Source organism: Aegilops tauschii, chromosome 7 (genome assembly GCF_002575655.3).
Source record: "Aegilops tauschii subsp. strangulata cultivar AL8/78 chromosome 7, Aet v6.0, whole genome shotgun sequence".
In the NCBI taxonomy this organism is placed as follows: Eukaryota; Viridiplantae; Streptophyta; class Magnoliopsida; order Poales; family Poaceae; genus Aegilops; species Aegilops tauschii.
This window is the reverse complement of record NC_053041.3, coordinates 80,324,795-80,351,491: the sequence shown is the minus strand read 5'-3', so window position 1 is coordinate 80,351,491 and position 26,697 is coordinate 80,324,795. Positions and strand designations below refer to the sequence as shown.

At 43.7% G+C, this 26,697-nt stretch overlaps 2 protein-coding genes and 1 long non-coding RNA gene across 6 annotated transcripts; 2 read left to right on the top strand and 1 right to left on the bottom strand.

Annotated features, from left to right (window-relative positions):
* The first annotated feature begins 10,077 nt into the window (after positions 1 to 10,077).
* LOC109768230 (protein FAR1-RELATED SEQUENCE 5) lies at positions 10,078 to 15,735 on the top strand. Of its 2 annotated transcripts, XM_020326976.4 has the most exons (11): positions 10,078 to 10,233; positions 10,365 to 10,496; positions 10,590 to 10,724; positions 11,019 to 11,280; positions 11,387 to 12,077; positions 12,185 to 12,644; positions 12,736 to 13,023; positions 13,132 to 13,716; positions 14,457 to 14,541; positions 15,141 to 15,201; positions 15,359 to 15,735. In XM_020326976.4, exons 1-6 carry the CDS (start codon positions 10,157 to 10,159, stop codon positions 12,607 to 12,609), a joined length of 1,722 nt encoding a protein of 573 aa, XP_020182565.1. In that variant the 5' UTR covers positions 10,078 to 10,156; the 3' UTR covers positions 12,610 to 12,644; positions 12,736 to 13,023; positions 13,132 to 13,716; positions 14,457 to 14,541; positions 15,141 to 15,201; positions 15,359 to 15,735. The 2 variants fall into 2 exon arrangements, with proteins under 2 accessions (XP_020182565.1, XP_020182567.1); XM_020326978.4 differs by lacking the exon at positions 15,141 to 15,201.
* A 4,606-nt stretch (positions 15,736 to 20,341) lies between these two features.
* On the top strand, positions 20,342 to 21,109 carry LOC120969558 (uncharacterized). Its single transcript, XR_012189955.1, has 2 exons — positions 20,342 to 20,521; positions 20,633 to 21,109. It is a non-coding gene; the product is annotated as an uncharacterized lncRNA (long non-coding RNA).
* A 566-nt stretch (positions 21,110 to 21,675) lies between these two features.
* LOC109768236 (uncharacterized) lies at positions 21,676 to 26,627 on the bottom strand. Of its 3 annotated transcripts, XM_073503131.1 has the most exons (12): positions 26,424 to 26,627; positions 26,250 to 26,314; positions 25,250 to 25,976; positions 24,960 to 25,124; positions 24,749 to 24,870; positions 24,411 to 24,633; positions 23,451 to 24,285; positions 23,087 to 23,282; positions 22,839 to 22,937; positions 22,480 to 22,733; positions 22,154 to 22,229; positions 21,676 to 22,034 (listed from the first exon to the last, which is right to left on the bottom strand). In XM_073503131.1, exons 8-12 carry the CDS (start codon positions 23,270 to 23,272, stop codon positions 21,930 to 21,932), a joined length of 720 nt encoding a protein of 239 aa, XP_073359232.1. In that variant the 5' UTR covers positions 23,273 to 23,282; positions 23,451 to 24,285; positions 24,411 to 24,633; positions 24,749 to 24,870; positions 24,960 to 25,124; positions 25,250 to 25,976; positions 26,250 to 26,314; positions 26,424 to 26,627; the 3' UTR covers positions 21,676 to 21,929. The 3 variants fall into 3 exon arrangements, 2 of the variants coding, with proteins under 2 accessions (XP_073359232.1, XP_073359233.1); XM_073503132.1 differs by lacking the exon at positions 26,424 to 26,627 and having other exon boundaries at positions 23,212 to 23,282; XR_012188689.1 differs by lacking the exons at positions 21,676 to 22,034; positions 22,154 to 22,229; positions 22,480 to 22,733; positions 26,424 to 26,627 and having other exon boundaries at positions 22,842 to 22,937; positions 23,212 to 23,282.
* Positions 26,628 to 26,697: the final 70 nt, after the last annotated feature.

The window sequence follows — 26,697 nt, the reverse complement described above, 5'->3', positions numbered from 1 at the left end:
TCCCCTCCTTTATATACGGGGGAGGGGGCACCCCATAGACACACACGTTGATCTTTAGCCGTGTGCGGTGCCCCCCTCCACAGTTTTCCACCTCGGTCATATTGTCGTAGTGCTTAGGCGAAGCCCTGCATCGGTAACTTCATCATCACCGTCACCACGCCTTCGTGTTGGCGAAACTCTCCCTCGGCCTCTGCTGGATCTAGAGTTTGAGGGACGTCACCGAGCTGAACGTGTGCAGATCGCGGAGGTGCTGTGCGTTCGGTACTTGATCGGTTGGATCGCGAAGACGTTCGACTACATCAATCGCGTTACTAAACGCTTCCGCTTTCGGTCTACGAGGGTACATGGACACACTCTCCCCTCTCGTTGCTATGCTTCTCCTAGATAGATCTTGCGTGATCGTAAGAATTCTTTTGAAATACTACTTTCCCCAACAGAAACTAACATACGTCTTGTTGGAGGTTTTTACCCACATGTGGAGCACCTGAGCTGGCCCATTTTCATTTTTTTCTCGTTCGCTGGTTTCGATTGAGGTCACTGGTTTCGTTCTTTGTGTTTCTATCTCTAAGTCCCCCCCCCCCCCCTTTTATGTTTCTTCACTGGTTTTGTTAGTTTTTTTCCCTGTTTTTCTTTGTTTTTCACTGGTTTTGTTCATGTGTTTCTTGGTTTTCATTGGTTTTTTCTTTTCCTTTCCTTTTTCCTTTGTTTTCACCAGTTTTCTTTGTTTATTACTTGTGTTTTACTGTTTTGTCGTTCTTTTTTTCTCCATTTTCACACGTCTACTTTTCTTCTGTACACAATATAATTTTTAGTTTACACGTGAAACATTTTTATTGATACATGTTGAATATTTTTCAAGAATACACGATATACATTTTTATTTAATACATGTTTTGAACACTTTTTTGAATACATCATCAACATTTTTCCTAATACATGTTGAAATTGTTTTATGGCCATAAAATTTTTTCTAATCATATGCGAATATTTTTTTACGTTGTATAAATACATTTTTAAATGTTAACAAACAATTTCTAAATGTGAGAACATTTCTTTCAAACTTCACATTTTTTAATGTTACAAAATAAAAGAATTATATTACACAAAACATTTTACGTTGTATAATTGTTTTTGAAAATTTTCACATAAACATATTTTGGTGCAAGAACATTTCTTTTGAACGCTAATTGTTTTCTTTATTCAATTTGGATAATGGACTGTCATGGATGCATTTTTATATTTTTGTTTGTTGCTAATTTCAAGTAGCAAAGTGAACTAACAACCAACCTAAAAAGCATGTGATGACTTGATCAGAGGTCTGGCCTTTTTCTCCAAGCCATGTGTCAGGTTTTGACTTGAAACAAATTTGAATGACGAATTCAAAATCATTAAAGTGTGATGACATGTGTTGGGATATTACTGGAAATAAAGCCTAATTAAACGAGTTAAAAATCAGCCAAATAGACTCAATCCAATCCACCAACGGGGGCGAGGTTCTGTTTGTCTAGATCATGTTTGGAGTACAAATCACTGGCCCAAACCTCTGCGTCAACGCAAGGGCCGGTCTCGGGAGATCCATCTTTAGACCGGACATATGGATTGAATCTGGAGTGAGTAATAAGTCGAGCCCCTTAGGGATGAATCCATCATTGTAGGCAGTCAAAAGTCACATCCCATCCTGGTGAGACCTCTGACAGCGAGGATCTTTATTTCCTTCACCACCTCATAGCCCTCCCGCAACATGCCAGGAGTTGAAGTGCAGCAATCCCTCACAATTGGTCGTCCACCTCAGAAGTGCATTTCAGTTCATGTAGACCAGTGAAGGTAAAAGCGCCTTTGTTTCCAGTCATACCAAGAGTTCTTAGAAGGATGTGCTTCGCAAAGCGAAGCCGAATTCTGGCATTCCCTACCACCTCCATGAAATTGTCGTCTCAGAAGACCTCTAGGGGCTGTCTTCGACCCAACCAACACTACAAGACACATGTTAATCCATGAAAGTTTCAATCTATCACAAATCAGCGTAAAATCGGCACAGATGTGCATCCTTAAAGATTGACAATTTGTTATGTATACCGCTTCATAGATTGACTACCATGCCCTCTATTAAGATTTTTGAAAACTGTCACATCATGAGAAATCCATCAAAGATTAACAAGTTTATTGTATTACAGGCCTCACAGAGATGGGCGAAGATGGCCAAGATTGAAGTTGAGTTGGGGCTCCGGTATTTAACCAAGTCAATTTGGTAGAGCTCCTACACCTACTTGAGGAAGCGACAGTGTGGACGATCTAACTTGCACTTGAAAAAGTCTGCGAGTACCAGGGTTGGGGGGCTGGCTCGTCATTCAGACACTCCATCTTCCTGGTCCAGAGAAATTCGTGGTTAATTAAGGTTTTGAGGCCCGCCAGGCGGCAGTGGCCACAAATATTATATCTCGCTTATAGCGAAACTGACATATGTCTTGTCGGAGGTTTTTACCCACATGTGGAGCTACTGAGTTGGCCCATTTTCAAAAAAAAATCTCGTTCGCTGGTTTCGATTGAGGTCACTGGTTTCGTTCTTTGTGTTTCTATCTCTAAGTACCCCCCCCCTTTTTATGTTTCTTCACTGGTTTTCTCAGTTTTTCTTTGTTTTTCACTGGTTTTGTTCATGTGTTTCTTGGTTTTCATTGGTTTTTTCTTTTCTTTTCCTTTTTCCTTTGTTTTCACCAGTTTTCTTTGTTTATTACTTGTGTTTTACTGTTTTGTCTTTCTTTTTTTCTCCATTTTCACACGTCTACTTTTCTTCTGTACACAATATAATTTTTAGTTTGCACGTGAAACATTTTTATTGATACATGTTGAATATTTTTCAAAAATACATGATATACATTTTTATTTAATGTATGTTTTAAACACTTTTTTGAATACATGGTCAACATTTTTCCAAATACATGTTGAATTGTTTTATGGCCATAAATATTTTTCTAATTATATGCGAATATTTTTTTACGTTGTATAAATATATTTTTAAATGGTAAGAAACAATTTCTAAATATGAGAACATTTCTTTCAAACTTCACATTTTTTAATGTTACAAAATAAAAGAATTATATTACACAAAACATTTTACATTGTATAATTGTTTTTGAAATTTTTCACATAAATATATTTTGGTGCAAGAACATTTCTTTTGAATGTTATCAACATTTTTGTTATTGTGTTAAAAAAATTCTATACTGTGTTAACATTTTTTGAAACTGATGGATTTTTTCAATTAAAATTAAAAAAGTAAAACTTTAAATACAGATAATAATAAAAATAATTTAGCGTGACGTCATCTTGGGGGGGGGGGGGGGGGAGTAGTCCATGTCGTGCTCGCGCTCACGGGCTAGGATGAAGCGTTGTTGGTGCTGTGCTGGGCTGGCCAACTACGGCTCCGCTTGATGCGAGGCTGCCCTATGTCTTGCTATAAGCAAGACATTGGTGTGCCCGACAGTGGCTCCATGTTTAATATCTTGGTAACCAAGTTTCTATATTCTGACAACCAAGTGGTTGTTGCCACTAGTACCAAAAAAAAAACTTGCCAAAATATCTCAAATTAGCTACTACTCCCTCCGTTCTTAAATATTTGTCTTTCTAGAGATTTCAAATGGTCACCACATACGGATGTATATAGACATATTTTAGAGTGTAGATTCACTCATTTTGTTCCGTATGTAGTCACCATTTGAAACCTCTAGAAAGACAAATATTTAGGAACGGAGGGAGTACTAACTAAAGTCACGACATTTATTTTGAAACGGAGGGAGTAGTTTGAAATATCTCATTGCAAGGAAATCGATGAAAGAAGGTCGACACTCGGGTTAGTTAGTGGATGGAAAGATGCTTTAAAAAAACAGTTAGCGGATGGAAAGATAATATATTTCATTCAATAATAAAAGAATCCTTGTGATATGCTTTGCTCACATTGGTGTTTTCTTACATCCATGCATAACAGGGAGAAGATGTCACATCCCATACTAAGACTAGGATGTGTGGCCACATAGGCCAGTCCTTTTCTTTAGAGCACGATGAAAAATCCGATGACAAGAGAACATGGAGAAGCTCTATTGCTCGTAATGGTAGTGTGCAAGATGAAAATCAAACTAGTGGACGTCGACAATGAGACCCTATAGCATAGATTAAAGGAAGAATTTGCTTGATTTCCTTCAAACGAAAAGAACAGCCCAAATGCCCCGACTATGCATCAATGGTTTTTTTTTTTTGAAACAAAGGCAAAATATTTGCCTCATCTCATTAATAAAGAAGAGAATTTCCCGGTTAATTAACGGAAAACTGAGCGAAAACCGTTACAACACGTCCACACAGGACACACATGGCGACCTGGTAACCAACACAAGAACACACACACGTCGCCGAGGAGAGAACGCCATCAAGGTTGCAACCCGGTGCCGTCCTCATCACACCTACACGAGGGCGACTCCGACTCCACCATCGACAACCACCGATATAGCCCTCACCGCAAGCAAACGCCGAGGCCTGCACCGGCCGATGCCAAACAGTCAACCGCACACGCTGGCTGCCAGACAGCTCTGACTCTATCAATGAGCATTGCAGGAGAAAAGCGCTGAGCCTGCGCCAAGCCACCTCCGGAACCGACCACCCGCCCCTCATCATCGTTGCCGCAAGGACCCCTCCTCAGCAGCTTCGACTCCAGAAATACAAAGTGAAGCACGGCAACCCCTCGAACACGCCGGATAAGAGCGACTACCAAAACTCAGCTGCAAACCAACTCCGCCCGAAGCCGCCATCGTTACCACACAAGAATCCGCGCCAACCAATCGCATCGCCAGCCGGGCACCTGCCGACCACGATGTTGTGCGTGTCCAGCTCCCTCCGACAGGGATGCCCTCAACTTTTGTACTCCCTCCGACACTTGAACCAAAAGCACGACATTTATTTTGGATTGGAGGAAGTACGCGCTATGGTGGCACACTCGCATGTCGCAACAATATAATCACAGGGTGAATTTTTCATCTCCGGGGCAAAAGGCTATCATCTCTGACTAGACAACTCTGTAATTCACCTTTTGGGGCTTCCACTCTTACATAAAGCTCTTGCTTTGACAAATTAAAATTGAGTGAGGTATCTGCTTAAAATTAAAATTGACAAATTAAACAGTGCTGCCGAGAAACAGTCCAACCGTGTAGAGGCCTCCGCGTCGCATTCGCTGGGCGACACGGGCAGCTGCCCAGTGGCAAGGTCGCTGTTGTGCACCTTGCAAACTAGAGTTCGACTCCTGTCAGGGACGAATTTCCGCGATCTCACCGGGGTGGGCTTCTCCTATAAAAATATGTTTGGGGTGCTAGTGCCCATGGATCTCATTTTTTTACACGGGCGGCGGCCCCCACTTCCCCGATGACTAGGCCTTCCCTCCCGGGTCCTTTCCGCTGCCGCCGCCGGCCAGATCTACCGAGCAAAGCCTCGTGCGTTGTGCGGCGGCGGCGGGATTGGCATCTTCTCCTGCTGCTCTCACAAGGGGTCAATGCCCTGGCACTTCCCGATCACAGTGCTCCAAAGCCGGTCGTCTTCCCTCCGCCTCAAGCCACAAGATGGTCGTGGAGCGCCGGTCGTGGCCAGAGGTCTGCGCCCGTCTCCCTTCCGTCGGTTGGCTGGGGATCCGCCGCTTGGGCTTCAGCCCAGATCCGTCACGGGATGCATTGGCCATGTGGGCCGTGGCGACCTTGCCTCACGCACTGGCAACGGGATGCGGCCAACGCAGGTGGCGTTCACCATGTGGTCTGCTCCTTGTCCTACGTTGACCACCACAATTGTGGGATGGCTGGATCACGTCGTTCTCAGTCAGATCTGGCTTCCTCGGTTCGGCGGCTGTGGCCTCCATGCCGGGTCTACTTCTCTCCATGTTGGTGCAGCAGCGGACATGGATGGCGGTGTGGTGATCTAGATGGTGATGGCTATAGCGACCTCCTACGGCTCCATGTCGACGATGGTTATCGAAAGGTCTTCGGAGAGGGTTCATCTCTCCAGATCTGATGGTTGACTTTAGCGGTGAGATGCAAACAATAGTCTAAGACTTGACGCAAAGGGATGGTTATGCAGCGGTGTTCATATTGATGTAGCTGCTGGGATCATACAAAAGTGGTGGCGTCAACACATGGGTGACTTCGATGTTAGTGCTACATGCACTCAGTCTCGAGATTCGTGATGAAAACCTAGGTTTGACCTGGCAATGAGGACGTTTTTTCCTTTGTTACTTTGTTGAAGGCATTGCTCGAATATCCTCGAACTAATTTTTCAGGGTGAAAATCTAGATTCTGGCCTTGATGGCTGGATCCAGTGACAGCGGTTGCGTCAGCGTCGCTCCTTTCCTGAAGGCGTTGCTGTTGAAGAATTTTGTGGTCTGTGTGAAGTCATGAGATGGTTGGTGCGGATACGGTTTTTGCTATAGTTTGTCGATCGCGGATTTGATCGCTTTGCCTTTTTTTCCTCGCTTACATATAGCTTTGGTCATTATAACTTTGCTAGTTGTCGGTGTTTTTGGGTTGTCGGTGTTGACTGTGTGCATCCTACTTATGCAAGAGGTATGTGTGCTCATAATGTTGTATCCTCTTGATGCTCATTTTGAATTAATAAAATCCAAACTTTGTCCCAAAAAAATCTGCTTGGTGGAGAACATATCCTAACATACCCATCCGGCCGCATGCACGTCTCTGACTGGTGAGCTGCATATATCCTGCTTTCCACATTGTTGGCAAAGTTATCTGGGTGGTACGTAGCCATTAGTTCAATGCTTATTGCTCAATCATTCAGTCATCCGCGCGTTCCCACCAGTACCATCCATCGTTAGTGGAGCTGATTAATTAGCAACATATGACAGCACACCACACATTTGACAACGGAGTTTTTTTCCACGTGGATATTGGCATGGATCAAGCCCTTCCGAAGAACGAAGTCCTTCTGGAATGGATCGTCCCCGAACAATACATGTACTCCCTCCGTTCCGAATTACTCGTCGCAGGTATGGATTTATCTAGATGTATATAAATCCATACCTGCGACAAATAATTCGGAACGGAGGGAGTACATGTATTATTCGGGGACGATCCATTCCAGAAGGACTTCGTTCTTCGGAAGGGCTTGATCCATGCCAATATCCACGTGGAAAAAAACTCCGTTGTCAAATGTGTGGTGTGCTGTCATATGCGACGAGTAATTTGGAACGGAGGAAGTAGTACGTATGATTATTGAGGTCAGTCCCAATGCTCCACCCTGTATCGTCTCTTTACCACTGCACCGATGTGGCAGTGTAACTAAAGAATTGAGGGTCACTCTGATAGTTAGAGCATCTACAGCCGGACTTTGCAAATCCGGCCTCTCAAACACCCGCGGACGCGACCGGACGCGTCCACGGGCAGTGATCGGTCACGCCATAAATTAGCCACTGTGCATCTGAGTCTCTCATATTTCGACCCCTAAATTCATACAAAGCATGCAAAAGAAATCTTCGTGTCGGAGATGTCCACGACGACGGTGCCGGGTAGGAGGGCTCCAGCTCATCCTCCTCCTGCTCGACCTCATCCATGTAGGCGAGCATTTCTGCCTCCTCCGCGGCCTTTTGCGCCTCCATCTCCTGCCGGCGACGGCATCTGGCCTCCGCAGCCGACTCCGAGCGGAAGGAATCTAGGATGGCCTACTGCTCCGCCTGCAGATCCGCGTCGCCAGCGTCCCCCACATCCTCCTCCTCCTAGTCCTCCTCCAACTCCTCCTCCGAATCCACTGCATCCGAAGATAGCCCCGCGACGATCCGGGCTTCGCGTCTTGCCCGGATATGCTCAAGGAGCTCGAGCCGGCGCTCCGGCGTTAGAAATGGCTCGCTCCTCACCCGGCGGCGTGGGGGCATGGCTACTAGGCTGATGGGGGGAGTGGAAAGTGGTGGCGGCGGCGGACAGGCGGAGGAAAATATGGATGGTGGGGTTTCGGTGTTGTTGGTCGGTTTAAATAGCCGGGCTAGGCACTACGCGGCCCGCCGGAGTGGCGCCACGCGGCGACACCGGTCTGACGGAGGAGACGAGCTTCAGACCGCCGGGTTTTCGGGCGTTTCCGCGTGGGACCCCGTCGTCAGTCCGTCGTGGCGTGCGTGCCCGGGCGCCCCCATATTGGCCCCATATTTGGGCTGGATATGAGGGGTGCCGGTCAGCCCGGATGTTTGTGGCCCATTTGAGGGGGCCGTCTAGGTCAAAAAATCGCGACCGGGCGGCCCGCCTGGGCGTATGAGATGGGTTTGGGGCGCCCGGCTGTAGATGTTCTTAGGTCCTTGTATTGAAACAAACCCATTAGGGTTCAAGTGCTAGACTTGATACCGATGGTCGTACTTTTTGAGATTTATGTCAGACCTTCCGGCGTTGTGTGTTTAGTTGAAGAAGACATCTCGTCGACTACAAAGACGTCTGTGACAGCTTTGTCATCCTCAAGATGTTGTGTCAACTCAGTATCTTGAAGATGCTAATAGGAGTAAGATGGACGTGTGTAAGTTTATAGGGTTGAGTGTATATACATGTATGTGAGTATCTATATATGTACTTTGTTAAAAAAAATAGTGCATGTAATTAACCAACAGCCGTCTGAAAAAAGTAACCAATAGAATAGGAGGCGGAATATACTGCTGCCTTCATGTGGCAGTAATCATTACTTCTATAACAACCGAATCTATCTAGGGATTAATTCACTATGCTACTTAATTTTGGTGTTCTCTATTTCAATTGAGATATTCAGTTTTGATTTGGTTCACAATTTTAACTGGGTCAATGAATTTTCAAGGAGATCTCTCATTAAATTAAAATATTTGATTTTAGATTGGATTCACGACTTTAACTAGATTAACTATTTCTCAAAATAATCAATATCAACCTGCAAAACACATCAGTGCCAACTTGTGGTTGAATGGTTAGGAGGACAGTGATATCGCAGCCCACCAGAGTTCAAGTTCTGGTGCTTGCATTTATCCTGGATTTATTTCAGGATTTCCGGCGATGCCCGCTCAGTTTGAGGAGACGTTTCAGTCCACTACGAGGCGCCTACGGTGACTTCGTAAAATCTCAAGGTGATAAGCCGACTCAGTCTCAGGGTGAGCGTATACGCATATATATGAACGCTTGTGTCTGTACTATGTTCAAAAATAAAAAAGAGAAGCGCTAACATGCAACATTGTACCATTAATATAGCACATGCGGCTATAAAACACTTCATCACATAAGTGTGTGTCGAATAGTAAATAACACGGAATCACATCCCAGGAAAGCCCATCGAAACACCGGGTATAAAAAAGAAAAGAGTTTGTCTAGGACATATCTAAATGTGCCCTAGTATTGCACATCTAAGTCACTCAATCACGCATGAGAAGGAAAAGAAAAAGGAAAAAAGAAAATATCCACACGAACCTCCGCGTAAGATCAATGACTTAGGACTTAAATGTGCAATACTTATGGCACATCAAAATGTGTTTTAGTAAAACAGTATATATATTAAAAGTATGTATTTTTGAATTGCTCGTTTTTTTTTCTTTTGCGAAAAGCACATGAATGAATCTATTATAAAAGCTCATCAGATTATATACCACCATCCGATTATTAATCTATTTGAAAAGCGGGGTCACTTGACACTGAGTCACTAACGGACTGTACGTAGACAAGTCAGACATGGATCTTTAGCGTGCTCTCGTTCCTTTTTTTTTCCTCGTGTCAAAAGAGATAGCTGGCCAACTCCACCGTCTAGCCGTCTTTGCTAGAGATGCTGCGACAATATACACTGTATAATATAGGAGTAATAGCCATGGCACCTAGCGGTTTTTCGCTGCACATACTCACTGACTTACGGACGCGGATTTTTCGTACAGCTGCACCGGGGCCGCGCTATCGTAGCGGTCGAAGCGACGCCCCTTCCCTCGAGATGCCCACCGCAGGATAGCGATTTAGTGCACGTATTACAGTGTCAGACTTCTGTCACGGTGCCTGTCGTCGTAGGGTAACAGCTCCACCGCATCCTCTATATTTTTTTGTCTCTACCGGGCCCCTTGCATACCGACGCGGCCCGTGAGCACGGCTGATTTTTTCTCCCCTATACAGCGCACTGCTCGGTCTCCTAAGTCTTCGCTGTGATGGATTGGGTGCAAGGAGGCGAGTCAATGGCGCCGGCGCTCGCCGCACCGGGAATCTCCCCGGCGGCCGACTGCAGGTACGTATCTAGACTGGATACTGGTGTACTAATCGCAACGCTCGTCTGGGATGCGTTATAGTCGATTTCTTAAGATTCCCCAAGCGAGTTTATGAATCCCCTCTCCTTCTTGTTCCTGAGCCGGAGCACAGATCCAACCAAGCTGCCGGCGACCCGTCCTCCGCAGTCAGGCCGATCGATGGAGGGTTGTCGGGGTCGGATCTATCGTGGCGTCCAGCCATCCAGGATATCGCGCGAGTCCCAGACGAAACGCCATTCTCCAAGTAAGTTTATCCATCTTCAGTGTGTCCGATCCACAAAATCGCCGTATTTGAGCTCATGTATGTCCTCCTAAACTTTTGATCTCAATTTTTCAGTGCGCACATAGGGCTAGTAACGCCTCCGGCCACACTGAAGGGCGCGAATGCATGCGCCTACAGCTCAGATTTTAATCCAGATGTACGTGACGATGATTCTGGGAACGTTATAGTTGTGCGTGGATGGAAGAAACGGTAAACACATCCGCCTACACAGATACACCATTTATTCAGGACTGGGTAATTCGCATGTCACAACGTTGAAAAAACATAAGTTGTCATCAATATTTCCGGTAATCGAGCTTATTTTCATATCAGGTAGATTGTTAATGATAGTCTTTCAAAATCAAATAATAATGTTCGGATGTTGCCTGGTCGTAGTCGCGATAATACTATCATTCCACAACATTAAACAATTTAAATATGTATTTTTAGCTGGGATATTATGATTTTGTCGTAATGATAACAGATTGCTTACATTATAATCAGGAATGTTGGGGCTAATGGCCCTGACACGAGGACACCTCCGTCCACAAAGACGGCCATCGAGCGACGTCTGCTCGAAATGAATGATCGTAGAGGCAGTGAAATCTTCGAGCCAGTGGTCGGAACCGACTTCGACTCATGTCAAGAAGCATATGATTTCTACAATTTGTATTCGTGGGAGCATGGATTCGGCATTCGGCATGGCAGAAGCAGAGTTAACACAAACAAGTACAAGTTGATGCACGAACTTGTTTGTCAATGTGCGGTATGTAATAACTTTGTGATAATTCTTTTCCCATTAAGATTTTGTTCTCTACTATATTACCATGTGTGTCTGACCCGTTTTCACATGTCGTGGAAAAATTATACAGGGCAAGAATGACAAAGAAAACTCGTCATCATGCAAGATCGATTGCAAGGCCATGGTGAGATTGCTGCGTACCAAGGATCATGGATGGTACGTCAGTATGTTTGTCAAGGAGCACAACCATCGTTTGTCGGTTGGATACGATGCAAAACTCCAGTGGAATTCACACGATTTCATAGACCCTGTTTCATTTGACTTCATCAAGAATCTTCGAAGCAATAATGTCAGTGTTGGCAAGGTTTATAACATTTTGTGTGGAGCAGAATGGAATTCGCAAGCAGTGCCCTATAGGAAGCAAGTATTACGAACACTATGTGCCAAATTCTCTCAGGACACAATAAAAGATGATCTAAAAAAAACCATGAAACTTCTGCAAGATATGAAGATGGAGGACATGAATTTGAAGGTTGAGATAGACGTAGACGGAGATGGTCGTGTCCGTACAATGCTATGGGTAACAGGAAAAAATCGTCAGGACTATTTTCACTTTGGTGACGTCATTACCTTCGACACAACATACAAGACCAATTTGTATAACATGCCGTTTGCCCTGTTTGTCGGGGTAAACAACCACTTCCAGTCTGTTATATTCGGTGGTGCACTAATGCGAGAGGAAACTGAAGCTGCTTTTAATTGGTTGTTTAAGACTTTTGTGGCTCTGATGAATGACAAGCATCCCGTGACGATCCTAACAGGTATTGGTTAATCTAATTAACACACCTATTTGATCACAAAAATCATTCACATCATGATTAGCTTGCGATCTCATGTATATATGTGTCTGCATTTGTTCATCTTTCAGATCAAGCTTTAGCTATGAAAGGTGCGATTGAGAGTGCTCTCCCTAACACTAAACACAGATGGTGTAAATGGCATGTCCTCCGGGACGTTAAAGGAAATATTGGCCATGTGTACAACAAGTCTTCTGGGTTCAAGAAGGAATTCAACAAGCTAGTCAATGATGTGATGTGTGTCGATGAGTTCGAATCCAAATGGTTGTCCCTCGTGAACAGGTTCAATGTCAGTGATAATGAGTATATCGTCAGACTATATGATAAGAGGGTCATGTGGGCAAAGCCGTATTTCAAGGGAATTTTTTGTGCTGGAATGACAAGCACACAGCATAGCGAGAGTGCTAATCATATGCTGAAACAGTATACATACCGAGGTCATCCCCCATGCACGTGTTTGTTCGCCAATACAACAAATTCCTTGGGTCAAGGATGAGCGATGAGGCAAGGGAATTCCATCTAAATGCAAATGTAAGACCCACGACTCTGTTTACATCCCTTATCTAATATCATTATGAATTCTGTTTAGTCGGTTTGCTAACGAGCCATCGTTTGTGTGTAGAAATCACATACTTACGAATCCACATATCCAATAGAGGATGATGCTGCATCAATATACACACGCTCTGTTTTGCTGAAGTTCCAAGACGAGCTTCATAAGTGTGGGAGTTATGTAGTGACACCTGTGGTGCACGGTGCACAATACATGGTTAGTGTCGCACCATCCAAAGTAAAGGATGCAACAAAGAGGAAGTGGTGAAATGTCAAGATTGATGACGACGGGTAGTTCATAAACTGCGATTGTGGGATGTTCGACCATGTCGGTATGTTGTGCAGACATGCATTGAAGGTATAATGATGTCCGCATTGGTATAATGCGTTCTTTCCGTACGGTTATCTATCCCAGATTAATAGCAAGTCCGTAAGATAATTAGTTGTAACCATTCACCCCGTGCAGGTAATGATTCGTGAAGATTTTCTAAAGATCCCCTCTAGAAATATTTTGAAGCGATGGACTATATGGGCAACTGGATCTTATCCAGCAGGCATGGACATGAGCGATAACGGGCCACATACAGATGACTGTAGTTATCTAAAGAACCTCCTGCATATTGCTGTCGAGGATCTCATGAAAGCGAGTTCACATGATAAGAAGAGTTTAGAAGCTGCGGTAGAAGGGATGGGCAAACTCACAGCTGCAATACGGAAGAACACTAGTATAACTGAAACCAACCATCTTCTGGAACCGCCACACGTCGAGAGTTTCGTCAACATCCACGTCAACACGGTTCTCGCTCCTGAACGGGTGAAAAAAAGTGGAAAGCCAGCGTCCGTGAGACCTAAGTCAAAGATGGATTATGCTGCAGCATCTGCTAAGAAGAAAAACAAGAGTAATAAAACTGCGAAGAAAAATCCATGTGGTGATTTGAAGCCAAGGGAGCGTGCTCTATCTTCCTTGTATGATAATGACCAGACTACAGATACCCCGTCTAAGGAGTTAGAAGATGAAGTATCGCCAAATATCCCCAGCAAGAAGAGGAAGGTAATATGTAGCACATGCCACGAGCCTGGACACACACGTCTGAAATGCACCAGAAGAGGCATTGCACAAAACCTGTTCGAGTGCCTTCAATTATAATCATGCCTGAACCTGGGCAAGTTGTGCACAAAGTTGTATTTGTTTGTACTACTCACATGCACGTTGGTGACTGCTTCTTACCCAGATTAGTTGTATGCATGGAACCAGTTTAGATGCTGTCATTGTATTATTGTTGAAATTAGATGTCGCATTCTAGCGTTGTCTGTTTTGCACGTATGCTTTTGTACGCTACGCCTATATTCAAAATGCTTGAAAGTGCACAGCTTTAATCGGGCACGTGTAGTGTGAAGCAAACATATTCTAAGCCTGCTTATTTCATAATAGCATATGAAGTCATCAAATTTGGTGATCATATCTTCCTTATAATATTACGTAAAATTACTTCCTGTACGATCTTATTTGCTGGATCACTTTGTAGTAATACACGCATGTGTTTATGCCGCAATTGTACGTGGATGCCATTAAGGTTTGCCGATATGTTAAATGTTGTCGTCATGAACCATGTATCTACGTCTTGCCGATATGTTAAATGTTGTCGTCATGAACCATGTATTTAGGTCGTCATACGTGGACGTGGATTTTGCTACAATTCACATCCGCCTTGTGATTTACATGGTTTAAATTTACTTGCCTCCATGTGACCTATCTGTTGGTACGTAATGCTAAAATGTTGCGTGATGCAGGTTGAAAATGTATGATGGCAAAAAGATGGCACCCGGCGCATTGCCATGATATAGATCGTTGAAGACACGACCATGCTTACAGGAGGTATGTATGCCGTCGGTGGTACCATATACCACGATCTTTTCATGTACTAATAATAATATTTACCGAATCAACATGATTTGCGTTTTGTGTTCATATGTTTCGTCCAGTACTGGGCTGTTGTTTCATGTTGGATTTTACATAGACCATGTTTTACCGCATGTTCGTAACAACGATAAGAATAAGCCAAATATTTTACACTTGTAGCCACGTTTTTCTTAAAATAAAACCATGAGCGTGGAGACGTGCAACAAACTTAATTGTCGATAACACTCTCTCGAGAGAACAAAAAAACACATAATGATCGAAACAAGAATACCCCAACAGTGTGATCGAAACACATAATTAACTTGATGTTCGTACCGACAGACATACTTAAGTACCAAATACACGGATAACGACATAGGCATAAGTTCCAAACCAAACCAAATCGCAAAGCCGGTGCATCATAAGGCATCCGGAACATAATACGACATAACCGATATAACTAAGACTTGATGATGAACAACATCAACGTGCAATCTTGAAGTCGATCACCGATGGTACCACATAATATAGCTAATATAGATAATGGATATTGCTGAGGCCTCCATTCTTAACAGATCACTCCGTGAAGCTTGCCCCGTCGATCCTGTTCTCATTGTACTCCATGGTCAGCAGAAGGTATGCGAGTGCTCTCACGAACCTCTTCATAGTCTGCGTGAAACCACAATGACACAATGTTAGATAGATAGTGTTGGATCAAACAATGACATGGGAAGTAAAGGTTTGGCTTAATGAGGATGATTGTTCACTAATATACCTTGTCTGCGTGTTTCAGGACCCTGGTGTCACCGAAATGCCAGCATGCATATGCCGCCTCCAAACCAGTGTATCCACTGTGGAATAAAAGTGCATTTAGTTCAGATATCAACTAATTTAGAGCATGTATATTTGATCTGTGAAAACATCATATGATGTTGTAGACAGTACCATTTGATCTCTTTTCTCCCATGCCATCCCGGTAAGAACTCCCAGTCTTTAACGTCCCATTCCGGTTTTCCCCTTATGAGCTCAACAGAGTAGAATAGCGATTTCAGGATGGTTTCAGCCTTGTCCTGGTGCCTTTCAGTCATAGTCCTGCCTGACATTGTTGTGCAATCCACCATGTATGCCTTCTTTGAGTTTGTGTCATAAAGATATGTCGTCCATATATTATTCTCCTTGTGCGGTACGACGAACTGCACGATTCACATCGATCATTCCGGGTTTAAGAGTTGCCCCGCATCATAAGAAAAAGTTTTGGTATTATCTAGATGTAATGACTCGTGAGTACCTTATCACAGAACTGCGGGTTATGAGTCTCCACACCACCAATATTAAACATGGACATAACATAGTATAGCGGGAAATTGCATCCGTCCTCTTCTATGGCGATTTCCTGGCAACCAAAACAAAATAATGTACGTTATTAGACGAAGCATTAGGATCAACAGAATAAAGCGGAACGTTGCTTGCATCCTCATCTACCATATATTTCTATATATGTGGGACGCCACATGGAATTACACTTGCAGCGAATTCAGGTGGCAGAAAATGCGTGCACTGGCAATTAGGATTGTTCTTTCGGTGGTCCGATTTGTCCTGAAGCTCGTTATACAAGCATGCTATGGCAGCAAAAGTTTTCTTAGCCACATCCGACTGCTCTGTCAACTCATTTATGAGATGCTCCCCAGCAATGATCTCAGATACAGGATACATAATTCTGATATAAGACCTTAACACAATCGATTGAATGTAGGATTATCAGCAAATGATATGATTTTGTGATCCAGTCTACAACTGCACAAGCACTTAAGGTATACGCACCTGGACGTATCAGTCAAGGGCCCTGGTTTTACCAGATATTGGAACAACACCTTTGCCCGTTCATACGGGCATAAATCCTCAGATTGTGCCAAATGATGGGTACTCTGTTATCTACCATGAAAATGTTTCGGTTTGCAACATGTTGAGTGTTGCCCGGCACGACCTCCTCAATTCCAATGTCCGAGGCAGGACCCATGTTGGCGTTTCCAGATACAGACTTAGCCAATGATCCCCCCACATTTGATGCACCTGAAAAGATAACACAAGCACACCGATAGTCAATAGCTGTTGGTTTGGCATCGGGAGGGGATGGGTGGGGTGGGGTGGGGTACTGTTGTGTTGTGCGGGTGGACTAGTATCATGATTGATTTTTGTTCTGTGATCTTACCATCGTCGATGCTGTGTGTTACCGTAATGCTGGGTGGCGCACCGCGGTTTAAAGCCGGAGGTGGATATATACCCCTCTCGGCGGCTATGGACACCATGGTTAGAATGTTGAGCGCGTCTGTATGTCGAGTAAAAGAGATTCATGACTATTAATAAAATGTATACAAATACAACCATGTAACTGGTGCAACACGGACCTATTGGCCGGATATTGCTGAGACTAGGTGGTGAAGGATTGTTTAAGTGAGTTTAAATATCAATACGCTCGTAGAAAATCATTACAGTATGGTGACTATCGCTTGTGATATGATATATTATTACGGGTGTACAAACAGGGTAATTCATGCTAACTATAAGTTTGTGTATGAATGCCTGTAATGATTAAATAAAGAGTAAGTTGAATTGATTTTTAGTTATACACGTCTTTGATGGACCTAACAACATACGTTTAACCATTATATTTCGGTATGGTCCATATTGTTATAATTAATGCATGGGGGGGCATTTGTGTTTCATAACAGTAAACTTAATGGGGACTCACCATCCAGCATTGGGTTGGGGACGCCTGGTGGGACACCACGTGAAGAGACATCTTCTCCACCAGCGATATCAGCCGGACGCTCATTCGTATCCATCATATATATGTGGCCCGCAGCATTCATACGAGATGTATTGTCATGGGGACGATTTACAGACCCCCATTGTTACTTGGTATCACAGGAACCGCATCAGCGTTGCCAAAATTATTTTCGGTGCAATCCCCTGCATGTGCATTTTCATTTTGGCGAACTGATTCGTGTTCCGGTTGGACGCTACGAGTGTCATCGCGTGCAGCTACATCCTGGGCAACGTCTTCTCGAATATGTTCGTCTGGCCATGTGGATTTTCAGGATAAACTTATCAATATGATCAACATGGTTAGTGATACTGAATGCATAAATCAACTGTTACACGCAACATCGCTTGCTATGCATACCCTGAATGTCTTCTGACATTCCAGGCACCATTGGCTCTTCAAAGCCAGTATGGTCCAGATTCGCAGCTTCATTCTCGCATACTATACGGGGCGCCGTTGGTAAGTCATCTGCGCCGTTCAGATGCACATATGAACGGTGTTTGATTTAGTATGGCAGGTTAACAACATACCGTACCGGAATGAAGTTGGTCACTATGTTTACCTTCGGCTGTATGTGACACACGATCTATATGTTGATCAGTTTTTGCTGCTAATTGTTCGATTGTGGGCTGACTCCTACGCATTAACATATAATTGAGAGCTGCAAAAAATTGATGGCCTTGTGTTATTGCTCGGTTGCATCAAGATATATTACTTTATCAGAATGTTTTGGTATCTGAAGTTTGTGTTTTACCACCGTTTTGGGAGCCGTCATCCGTGGGATTGCTGGCATTCTGATCATTCGCACGATCTGTCGAAATAACATCATACAATTTTGGTTATCTATAAGATTTTGGTCTGGGGTTTGAATCATTACTTAATGCCGATATCTAAGTCGTATTAACTGACCTGCATTCTGTTCGTTGCCATCATCAGGTAGCACAATAGGGAATGTAGCAGTGCCAGGAACTTTTGGCAAATGTGTCACTTTTGCATGTGCGGCTCTTCCTGTAATTTTACGATCATTTAGTTCTCAATATGCATACACAAGTTCATACCTGAACGATATTTGAAAGACAGCTTGGCCTTCAGTCTAGAATAATTGCTAGTGTTGCATCCGTCGTATGAGCTGTATTCCCTCCTATTGAACTCTGTACATTTGCATACAATGATTTGGTAAGGTCAGTTCGGATGGAGGTGATATTGCACTAAATGTTCACCGACTATTTCCTTACAAAAGTAAACATGGGAAAGTTTTACACGAGTATTATATTAAGTCATTCCGAGTTACCAGTCGATATCGCATTATCTTGAGAGAACGTTTTTTCGTAAGTGGCGTCCATATTGAGTGGCCTTTTGCCTGCGCCTATTTAAAATGTCGTGTTAACCCATGATCATATAACGTCTGTATCATGTAAACCACGTGGCAAAAATAAATTTGAGAGATGAAAACCAGCACAAACTTGTGCTTACTTTCTCTCATTCTAACTTCCAGGTTTGGGATCTGTCGGCGAGAAGTATTTTCGCAGTCGGTCGGCTCGATCATGTGGACCGGACGTTTTGCTGGGCATGTAGCTGCACGCTTGCCTAATACTGCATCTCCCAATCCCGGAAGCAATCCATCCCTGATGAGCATCCTCAAGGCTGCACCAGCTACTTTTGTTGCTTTCTGTATCCAAAATCACGTTATAAGTTATGGATCTTGTTTGTTAGAAAATGCTTGAATGGTTGTTATCATAATTCGAAAGCCAGAAAGAAATTAAGGGAAAATATTTTTGCCGGTGCATGGAATCAAACATAAGAAATTTTGTGTTTTGTTCTGTGAATTTGATGCGGGAAGAGTAGTACCTTATCACAATCAGAATCGTACGATTCATGATCGTCTGAGCTATCTCGCATGATTTCTCGGTTAGGCGTCAAGCTATTGTCAGATGCCCCAAGGCGCGCTCTGTGATCTCCTCCTTCGGCTTCATCTTCTGGCTCTAAAATGCGATTACGTAAGAACTGAAATGTTAAGAAACAGCCGGTCAGTAAGTATCGGAATCATAAAATTGTGTTGCGTGACAAAAATCTCAGCAAGGTGGTCCAAAAATGCACACGACATTATACCTTGCGTACGCCGTATTTGTGAAGTAGGCCTGCCCTCCTGTGGTATTTGGTGGAGTTAATCATGTTCTTCATTACCGTCGGGTTGTATGCTGCCATACGAGGATCCTTAGACTCATCGACTTGGTCATTGGTGTTTCGGACCAGTTCCATGTATAAAGCCTGCGCACACACGATGTTATATATACATGCCTAAAAGGTGCAAACGATTTGAACCGTGGACGTACACTAGGGGAGTATGATTCCTGCCGTATGTGGAGATCTCGACGGACCGCCCTGCCACATTTCAGTTCCAATGACAACCTTCTATTGGGTTGAAGTTGTAAGATGGAACTATCATGTCGTTGATTAGCTATATATGTCCTTACATATGATCGATGATAAGATTGACACCTTGGCACATTTCTGGCCACATTTTGCTGCAGTTTGTCCCATGCTGCAACAGGCGTGTGATCGGGTCATGCATTGAGCATATGCGGTCCATTGCTGCCAGAGAGAATAAGCCCATGTGCAAGACATTCTTTGTAACCAGAGAACTACTGGAGTATGAAGTGTTGATTGATCATGGAGCTAAGAAGACCAGGATTCATGGTGATGGCTGGCATAGGTTTCTTGATGAGTATGTCGTGCGGCCTGGCGACATGGTATATATCTGCCTCCCCCGAGGCAATGGAAGGTTTTTTGTGGATGTCGAGAGAGATGGCGTGAGGCAGAAGCCGCTTCCTTATCTTGGTAAGGCTACCGCACTGAAACCACATCTATGTGATATGTAACATTTTTTGGAGCATTTTAGCTTCGTTGAATAATGCATGTCAGCTTAAAAATTTGATCTTTTGTCCAGCTTTGAATGGCCTGTCACTCATGAAGCGTGAGCTCATCGACAATTGCGTGTACACCAGGAGTGTACCTCGTTTCGAATATTCAGAGATGAAAAAGATGATCAGGTGTGCATTCGGTGATTTAGAAGACGTGTGTTGCATTTTTGTGCACAAGATGAATGGCGTTGACATTGAGGACGGCTACATGGTTAGTGGATATAAACCTGATATTTAGATATACGCGTTTGTTGATTCATAACTCACTGTCAGCTCATGGACGGCCGCTCACAAACGTGATGTTGTTGTTTGCATGGTACAGAGGATCCCAAAGAAAGCCGTTAACCTCATTGAGAGCAATGCGGGCGTCTTGGACAATTCAGGCGTCATCCTTCTGCATGATGATGTAGGAGCTCATGTAACGGCATCGTTCAAGAAATCAAAAGATGGCAGGCTCATCATTCAAGGAGGTTTTCGGAAGTATGTCGAAAATCTTGAAATGAAGGAAGATGATATTGTGGTCATCACTTTTCACAAACGCGCTGGTTCTGCGTCCATGATCGTCCGGGTGTGCATCTTATCCTAAAACACCTATGTCGTGCTAGTGTCTGTTTAAGGCAGCTTATTAGTCCCTATGTGCCTCCTCGCTGATCGTGCAGCATCTCAATGCCTGCTCTTTTGTGAGAACTCATGAACCTGGAACCTGTAACCTTCTGTGTGCGGTATGTGACTATGTGACCTTTCCACTTATGCATGTCCGTTGACTATATTTCCGATCCGTTGGCATATTTTCTACTAATGGTGATCTGCTCTGCATTGCTAAACTATAATTTCCCATGGTTGTATGTTTATGTTGGATGCAACGCGCGCAATGACATGAATGGAATTTGTGATTTATGTTGCAACATCGGAAATTCTTCTTACATGATCACAGTGCATATGATATGTTCATCACTGGTATATAACCCACATCCCTTCCATCCATATTGTCATATTACGCATCATGTGCCCGGCACATGTGCCCGCATATCTTGTGCTTGGCACGTACTGTTTCGCAGTTGAACCCAGACCGTGCCTACTCTTCTTGTACCTTGTACATGACAACCGGACGACTCCTCTTGTACCTCGTACATGGCATCAGGATCACTCATGCTTGGTACACGACACGTGATTATAGTATACTCCACATGCACGTGATCGCAAGGCAAGCCCAATATGTGCCAGGTACATTGTGATGTTAATATGTGCCAGGTACATGTTTCCGACTTGACTACGAATTGACCGACCTATGGAAACGTAATTGTTGGCCTATGACATCGGAATTTCGTTTACAATCTAACATCACACATATATTCAAAAGCAATGAAAATCATGCAAACTGGCAGTCCATATCTTGACATTCATACCAAGCAATTTATATATTTAGTCGTCTCCGACTACATTAGCTCACACATAACCTTCAAACCCATTCGGTGGTTTGACAGCATAATATATAGGTCCGCAAAGACATTCTAGTGCATTAACATACAAACGTTTGGGACCCAAACAGATACGGTCCCATGCAACATGTGCCCCTAACAACATTCGCCCCTTACATTCATTCGAGACTCGATTTTGTATCATTCATCGATAGACTCGATGAACTGATGTGGCCTCTTTGCATTGTTCCCCTTGAGATGTAGAATGTCGTAAAGGTAATATGCCGCCAGAGAACTGTCATCGTCCTGGATATGATTGCGGAAACATGATCAAAACAGTAGTAACAAATGATTCAGGTCATTTGAACCTGTGATGTCCTATTCTATCTTTTTGGTTTCAACGACTACTAAATCAGCATACTTACCACATGAATATTATCTGTCTCTTGGTCACCGATGAAGTTCCTGCAGAAGTTCATTGTGTAAAACCCAGATAGGTGCCTGCAATGACGATACGTAAATATCATGATTTTCTTGAATCACTGAAAATTCAACGGTACATCGTAGTAATATATAACAATTTCTTCCTATGACTGGAAACACTTGTTTCGAGAAAATGGATGTAACTGGATGTATTCTGGTTCTATTTACGACCATCTGTATCCATTTTTTCGACAGGTACTTACTGACGAAGGGATTAATATTGAATGTGTCCTTAACGCAAGAGAAACCATGAGAATTCATTGATTACCTTTCAGACACTTGACGTTTAGGATGAATAATAGCCGGTTCTAAATCACCGAACCCGAAGTCCCAAGATTCAAAATATGTTTTTGCAAACTCAGTCATAGCAGACTTCAACAGGTTGCAGTTTCTCATATGTAGCTGTTTGATTGCTCCACCATTCTCCGATGCTAATGTCGGGTCATAGATGAACACCTTCTTTTTAATTGTATGTATTGCGTAACATACCCAAGCGAAGCTGACGTAGGCCGGAAACATAATCTGCATCGCAATTACATATCCGTTGGACAAAAAATTACTCAACTTATCATTCGAACATGAAAGAAATGGTATGCTTGCTCATATTCCATGATACATTTTACATACCAGCATACAATTTGGTACGTCGTAGGTGATATGATCTCCAATGAACTGATCCCGAATGGATTTATGCTGACATGGCATATCTCCTGCCATCACACGCATCTGCCAAAAAGGACAAAGTAGCAAGTAGTAAGAAGCCCATAGACAAAATTACACTCGCCGATATGTAAACGGACGCTTTTATGAAAAAACAAGGTGTTTCACGCCTCATTCATTTAGTTAAAACTACAATATTTGATGCGACATGTTACCATGAGATCAGCCTCCATGTAATGTTTTATTCTGGTCATATCTCCGCCTTGGGCAGCTCCGTGGTCTATCTGTTTCGGTCTCCGAATCATAAGGCTAAAAATGTCGTGATCTACATCAACCTTACCGCAGAAGGAACTCTTCAGCTGGTCTGCGGTCACCTCTATGTAGCTTGGTGTGTGATGCATTATCCACACGCTGTACAGATAAAATGAATAGACACAAGGTTATGTCAGCAATTATGGTGTATAATATAAATACGATGAATTGCTAACCATTACTTGACATACGTTGCAAGAACCTTTCCCAGCAACCGTGTTCTCTAAAAAACCTAGTAATGTTTGCAAGAGAACGTTGATGTCTCACCATTTCTCTGCATGTGATTCTTACATACTTGCTACGAAGCAGAAAAAATCGTCTATGACCTTCTTCTCATGATTGGCCAATGCAGTGATGCATGGCCCTGCCACATGGTTTGTGTGTGACACAGTTCTCCTTTTGACCACAGGAGAGTTGCTGACGTCGAAATCCAAAGTCTTTGCGTTGAGGTTAATAATGTCCGTAAACCTTGTGTCCTTCTCATATACAAAATAGTCTTGAATAATCTTATCAACGGATGTCGGTGAGGACGACCTTGTCTGCTCACTGAGGTACCAGTAGGGAGGAACAGAGTCGGCTACTGAACTTGCAGGAGTGCCCAAATTGTCTGAAGGACATGCGCTGGGGGTGTGTGATGACTGATTTGGTCCTTGACCATCACTACTCCCACCCGCGATGCCATCATTTCGCCACGATTCGCATGATGATGTAACACCTTGAGATCCGTTGTTAATGTCAGCAGCATCCCCATCAGATATATTTCCGAATAAAGCATAACCACCATCTTGATATCTACAGCTAACACTCTTATTCTTGCCCACCTTTGGTGACGGGGTGAAATCCAGACCTAAATCAAAACTCGGCTCATTGTCCCAGCGAACTGTGTTCACATGTTTCCTAACATCCATTGTGTTCCCCTCAGGCGTACTAGCCAGCAGGTCGGCCACATTGAGATCGACATCCATCTCAGAATTAGATCTCAGCCCCCCACCATGTTGCGATGCTACTGCGTTGCTTGTTGCATCAATATCCACACGAGGGCGTTTATTTTGCATATGGAGAACGAAAGCTTCATCGTTCCTCTTTTCTGGGCTGCTCACATCTGCGATCCAACATATAAAACTTATGTCAACAACTTATTAGTTTTACACATGACCACATATACATATGGGATGCATGCTAACAAGACTAATAAAAATTACGTGTCTGACATGTCGTAACACGTACCATCAGAAGCCATATCAGCCTCCACTGTTGACGATTTCGTGGCATTGTTGTTTCTACTTACAATCGTCAACCCAGATGCATGCATCACACCCTTATTACGTGTAAAGCTGTTGTCATTCAACATTTTGTATATCTTCCCATAAAATTTTGCATTCATAACTTGAACCTGTTTAATGATGCCCTCTTGGTGTGCTGTCAGCTCATTATATAGGTTAAGTTTGGCCTGCACACAGATCAGTCATATGGTTTCAGAAAATGTATGTCATCAATTAAAAAGGACTGGCTCTCTGACAACGCACGAATATCATGTGAAACACCGATGCGGTCAGGAATGTCACCTGATGCGTCAAGCCCATAGCATCACAAATCTTGGTTGCACATGCCCAAGCATCCCCCCCCCTTGTTGCGCATTATCTTCGTCATCTGCCCTAGAATATGCTGAACTATCAGCATCACGTGGCTGCAAAACGAAACACATATAAAAGATGAGTATGCCCTATCAGCGAAGTTGCGGTGCTAATCTGAATTCTGAACTGGGTGGGGACTTACTGCTGGAATTCCATAAATGAAATCTCCGTTTTTCGATGAATCCATTGGCCTTTTGTCGGCATTGATCATGGCTCTAATTTTATCCGCGGTGAAAGCTTTAATTCTGGGGAACACATCATGTGTCATGCTTAAGTCCCCCAACTGAATGTTGTCTAGATAGAAAACCTGAGAAACATGCCGAAAAACAATACAACAAAAAACAATATTAATAACCCGTCGCTTATCAGATGCGTATACTGTAACATCAGCTGTGTGCTGATGAAGTAATGAGGTATCTGAAACGTCTTGACCTGTAGGAAGAGCAGACATCCTGTTATGTTCGACACCATGGCTTTCCTGCGAATATCTTGTTTCATCTTAACGGCGGCTGCGCACAGTACTTCAACAATATATCTTCCCCATTGAACTTATCCAAGCTATCCGGGTCGACCAGTGCTGGCCAATAATCAGTGTAGAAGTAGTCATTCTTGACTGTCGGTGCAAATACATGTGTCATCATGAATACGATGTACGCAGTTTTGAATGCAGCCACCTCTGTTTGTGACATCTTCCCCTTGTAGTCACGTGACAGTATGGACTGTATGCTCTTCAGACTTCTTACCTCCTTGTTCTCTATCCCCAAACGACCACGCAAGTATGCATATACAGTGTCACTCCTATCAAGAGTTCTGTCCATGACATCTGTTCCAGCTGCTGGGATCCCGAATACCTTCCCAACATCACTCTCATTGAACTTAAAAACCTTATTCGGTCCCAGTACAATGGCTTGTCTGACCTCATCCACCATCCCTAGAAGCCAGACCATATGTCTGACGCTTAGTTTGCTGATCAGAGGCATGGATAGAGTGCCACCCCAACCCATAGAGTTAACGATTTCTCGTTTCTGTTGGTCAAACTGCGAAATAACAGAGTACACCTTCTGAACTGAACATCTGAAAGTAGGGCCATTATACCCGTCGCCCTGTCTATTTCGTCCTCTTCAATGATTGTGGGCAGCTTGTTGAGCTTGCTGTAGTTCTGCAGATTCAGAGCATTGGTCAAATGTAGAACTCTTGATACGGATAAACAAAAACGTTGATTTCTTTTCTACGGCTGTTACCCAACAAACACCTTGGCGCATCCCCATCTAACAAAAAAGGCTAACTACAAAACCTTGGTACTTCTAAAACTGCATCAGTATCAGCTACCCTGCGCTATCCAATCAGTACATAATGTGCATATCGTTTTGCATCCCTGGATCCCAGTATTAACAGTCCGAGATTCAAATATTATGATTACATGCCATCTTACCTGCATAATGGCTGATTGTCCACAAACACCTGACGCTTATTTGCTGCCCCAAACCTGACCCTAATCTTGCGAAACAAATCCATGAATAATCTCAATCCTGGTATGCGCCCCATCCCCAAAAAACATCCCGACCATCTACAAAACCTATGCGATTAGCTGAAATCACAAGTTTACCTGGTCTAGCTCCGTTCAATGGTTGGCGGCGCGAGATGACCTGGGCGGCGGTGCCCGCCGCGGCCCGGCACTGGTCGTCCCCCGGCTGCCCGACGCTGGATTTTCCCAGCGGCCCGCTCGTCCCGGCGACTCCTCTTTCACCAGAAGCCAACCCCCCCCCCCCCCCCCCCCCTCCCGCAAGGATTTGGCTTCAGTTCATGCTCTGCCTTCCTTGGATCCCCCTCCCCCGCCGCCTAGCATGCTCCTGGAGGTACGAGTGGGGGCCCAGAAAGAC